Source organism: Salpingoeca rosetta (assembly GCF_000188695.1).
Source record: "Salpingoeca rosetta unplaced genomic scaffold supercont1.16, whole genome shotgun sequence".
NCBI classification, from domain to species: Eukaryota; class Choanoflagellata; order Craspedida; family Salpingoecidae; genus Salpingoeca; species Salpingoeca rosetta.
Window position 1 is genome coordinate 633,478 of NW_004754918.1, and position 3,589 is coordinate 637,066.

Here is a 3,589-nt window from a genome sequence, read left to right on the forward strand (position 1 = left end):
CGTTTCCCTCCGGGAGTTTGCTGCAGCAACAGGGCTCGTCCGGGGCGGGGACATGTTCTTCCAGCAGGTACAACAGCAGACAAAGGATAGTCACACGGGAGTCGTACCACCACGTCGCATACAGCTGCTCCTGGTCAGTGTCGTAAACGTGTCTGAGAAGAGCGAGTGCGATGCTGCAACGGGTATATCACAGCCCACTGAAGCGATTTGTCTATCTTTTACAATCGTCGTGTGAACCTCTTCATTCACCAACACCAACCCACACGCAACCACATGCACACACATACGCACATGCACTTGCGCGCACACACATGCATTCACGACCGCGACGCACGTGTTGCGATAGGCGATGCTGGTCTGTCGCTTTGTAGGAAAGTCACAAGAGAAGAGTGTCCCAGCCGCACCCCCAAGCAATGCTGCCGCATCCACTTCCCTCGCACCAGCGTCTGCCAACGCTTCTGACATCAGGCAGACCTGCACGACACTCGCTATCCGGTTTGGTGTCGAGGCTCGCCAAGGTTAGAAGAAAAACATCATGCGTGAGTGCGTGTACGTGCATGCAAGATGCTCCAAGCAAGCGATGCTCGGGCGGCGCTCAACTCCACGTGCCCCTAGCCTACTGTCCCCGCTTGTACCAATACCCTCTGCCACTGAACAGCACTTGCCAGGATTCGTCTGGCGGCTTCCGGGGCATGGGAGCTGGTGTCGGGGGTCACAACGGCCACAACATCGGAGCTGGACAGTGCCCAGGAAGCAGCATCCTCGTCGTGCGCCGCAAGCATGAACAATGCTGTGCTTCGCGCAGGTAGTGCAATCTCTCTGCCTGTAACCTAACTGTGGCAAACGTCTGTACTCATGCATCGATGCGAAGATGTGACTGCCCGCCCGGCACCATGGAGCCATGGGCAGGCGTGCAATGATTCTCACCTTCTCTCAGCTGTTGCTAACCCTGGCTTAACCCATCTTAACTCGATCGCTATCTGCGAACACTCGCTTGTCTACGCTATTCATCCCTCAGTGGCAGCCCAGGTTCAGGCAAAGACATTGTCCTTGCAGGACATGGCAACAGGTCAGAGATGATGACTGGTGTCACCGCTAACAACTCCACTGCGATCGATACACACCACCGACAACAGCAGAACAGCGCCTCAACTATGGTCACCGCCCTCTAACTCTCGCCACACACGCGCGCACGCGCAATCCACACAGATAAGCTGGCGATGCTGTTGCGCCGTATCAACGAGCAACTTGGTGCACTGGACACAGGGTCGCCAGAATCCACCACAAACACAACCCCATCAATCGCAGTGGCAGCTGTGGTCGATCCAGGCCACGACCTGCTCAAGCAAACACAAACCATCCTCAAGGCAATTCCAGGTGTGTACCAGCCTCTCCATCGCCCCTGGCCCGACATGCGTGCGTCATCGGTGGTGCTCCCCTGCACCAACTCAACACGACGTCACTACCCACTGCACGTGAGCTGCATCTCACCCTGAGAATAATGTTGGGCTGGCGGCACTATGCAACCTCCACACACAGAGAGCACTCTCGTGCAAGGTGCAGCGAGAGAACAGCTGGTGAATGTGGCAAGAGTGCTGATGAACATCGCAGGTACACTGGGCGACGGCAACGCGGGCATACCGCGTTCAACACAGGATGCGCTCAGCGACACATTCGGTAAGGGCGTGACCGCAGCATTAAGAGAGCGCACGTGTGAGAGAGGGCAGCATTGTTTGAACAACGGGTTGACGATGCAGCTGCAGCTGCAATGCCAAGCACCCAGTAGCAGCACGCAGCTGCCAAGACTACACCAGAGCCAGTAGCGCTACTTCACTACTCTACTAACTCGGCTGCCACGATGTTGTCGAATTGCCGCAGGGCACGTGATGAAGCTTCTTCCACAGGAGGGCGGCGCTGCTGCAGACTTTGGGATCGACACGCGTATCCAGCAGATGCTGCAGCAGCTCGACGACCCACGTGAGTCACACCACCCGCCACCAGCGCGCACGTGTGCGTGTTGTCTGAGGAGGAAGCGGAGGGTGAGGTGCGGCCAGATGTAACAACTACTCCCGACACGCAAACATGCGCCCTTTACACACACACACACACACACACACACACACACACACACACACACACACACACACACACACACACACACACACACACACACACACACACACGACACACACACACACACACACACACACACACACACACACACACACACACACACACACACACACACACACACACGCACGACTCGCAGGAGAAGCTTGCGTGCACTCGATGCCGTGGCAGACGCGGCTTGGAACGCTAATGAAGATGGGTGTACACATCAAAGGTACGCAGCATCACAAGCAGCATGTCACAGGGCGCCACACACACAGCCAAAACAGATAAACGCACACACACACACACAATTAAAGCAGACAAAACGCAGACAGACGCAAACCACAAGACACAGACACACACGTGTCCTCTTGTCGCATGACAATATTCTCACCCCCACACGATACCACCGCTGTGCTGTCTGCCTCAGAGCACCGACGGCTGCATGTGGTGGAGGAGTGGATTGCGTCGCATCACCGCGCGTGGCCGCTGGTCGCGCGCATGCTACACCGGATCATCCACCAGGCAACGCCACAGCGCCACCACCACCATCATCGCCCACAGCTGCCACTGACCACCTGACTGCAACCATGCTCGCACTCATGCACACAGCAACAGCCACATGACACGACACGACACATACATGCACTTGCTCATGAAAGAGGTGAACATGACAATGCGTTTACAACACCACCAGGACAACTGCAGTAAAATCAAGGATGGGAATGGCAAAAGGAGGTTGCCCTAAGTGGAGGGAGGACCAACAGCACACACACACACACACACACAGATACACACAGAGATAGACAGACACACACAGGCACACACACCACGCACACACACACACACACACACACACAGACAGACAGATACAGACACGCCAACACATACACGCGACATCATCACGCGTACTGATCATCCAGCTTGATGGTCACATGGCCCTCTGAGTTGCGAGGAAGCAGGCCCGCAACAGGGACCACGTTCCAGTGCAAGGAGAGCGTGATGTTGTTTCCCCTGAGAAGTGACAGCAAGCGGGAGCACAGTGAGGCTGCAGAGACAACGCGAAATGCGCGCGTGCACCGCCACTACTCTGCACAAGCGACAACGCTTCTCATGCAAACCACAACAACTGCCGAGCAGTGCTCGAACCTGAGGCCGTGTGCGTCATCGTAGAAAGGGTACTTGAGCTTCATGTCGCGCAACGAGATCCTTGGATCGTCAATGTCCCGGCGCATGATCTTATCCCACACGATAATCTGGTTCACGGCCTGCTCGAGCAACAAAACACGAGGCGTGATGCAGTCGTCAGCGTCTCTTGACATGCGGGCATACACGCAGAGGTTCGCGCGAACAGCTGGAACATACAAAGCCACACCGCAACAGCATGCGCCGCAGCATCAGACACACATGTACACACACACACACACACACACACACACACACACACACACACAACACACACACACACACACACACA

The 3,589-nt window shown here is 55.9% G+C and overlaps 2 protein-coding genes across 2 annotated transcripts in view; one reads left to right on the plus strand and one right to left on the minus strand.

Annotated features, from left to right (window-relative positions):
- PTSG_07116 (uncharacterized protein) overlaps positions 1-2,694 on the plus strand; it is a gene marked incomplete at its 3' end in the record, with an annotated part of 2,850 nt that extends 156 nt beyond the window's left edge. Inside the window, exons 1-10 of the mRNA XM_004992476.1 lie at positions 1-67; positions 125-182; positions 372-518; positions 659-805; positions 1,019-1,069; positions 1,210-1,377; positions 1,540-1,677; positions 1,879-1,977; positions 2,270-2,344; positions 2,543-2,694. The exon at positions 1-67 is cut by the window's left edge and continues 156 nt beyond it. Coding sequence (XP_004992533.1) covers positions 1-67; positions 125-182; positions 372-518; positions 659-805; positions 1,019-1,069; positions 1,210-1,377; positions 1,540-1,677; positions 1,879-1,977; positions 2,270-2,344; positions 2,543-2,694 — 1,102 coding nt within the window. The remainder of the gene's footprint in view (positions 68-124; positions 183-371; positions 519-658; positions 806-1,018; positions 1,070-1,209; positions 1,378-1,539; positions 1,678-1,878; positions 1,978-2,269; positions 2,345-2,542) is intronic.
- Positions 2,695-2,788: 94 nt separating this feature from the next.
- PTSG_07117 (uncharacterized protein) overlaps positions 2,789-3,589 on the minus strand; it is a gene marked incomplete at its 5' end in the record, with an annotated part of 1,487 nt that continues 686 nt past the window's right edge. Inside the window, 2 exons of the mRNA XM_004992477.1 lie at positions 2,789-3,126; positions 3,262-3,383. Coding sequence (XP_004992534.1) covers positions 3,015-3,126; positions 3,262-3,383 — 234 coding nt within the window. The 3' untranslated portion in view covers positions 2,789-3,014. The remainder of the gene's footprint in view (positions 3,127-3,261; positions 3,384-3,589) is intronic.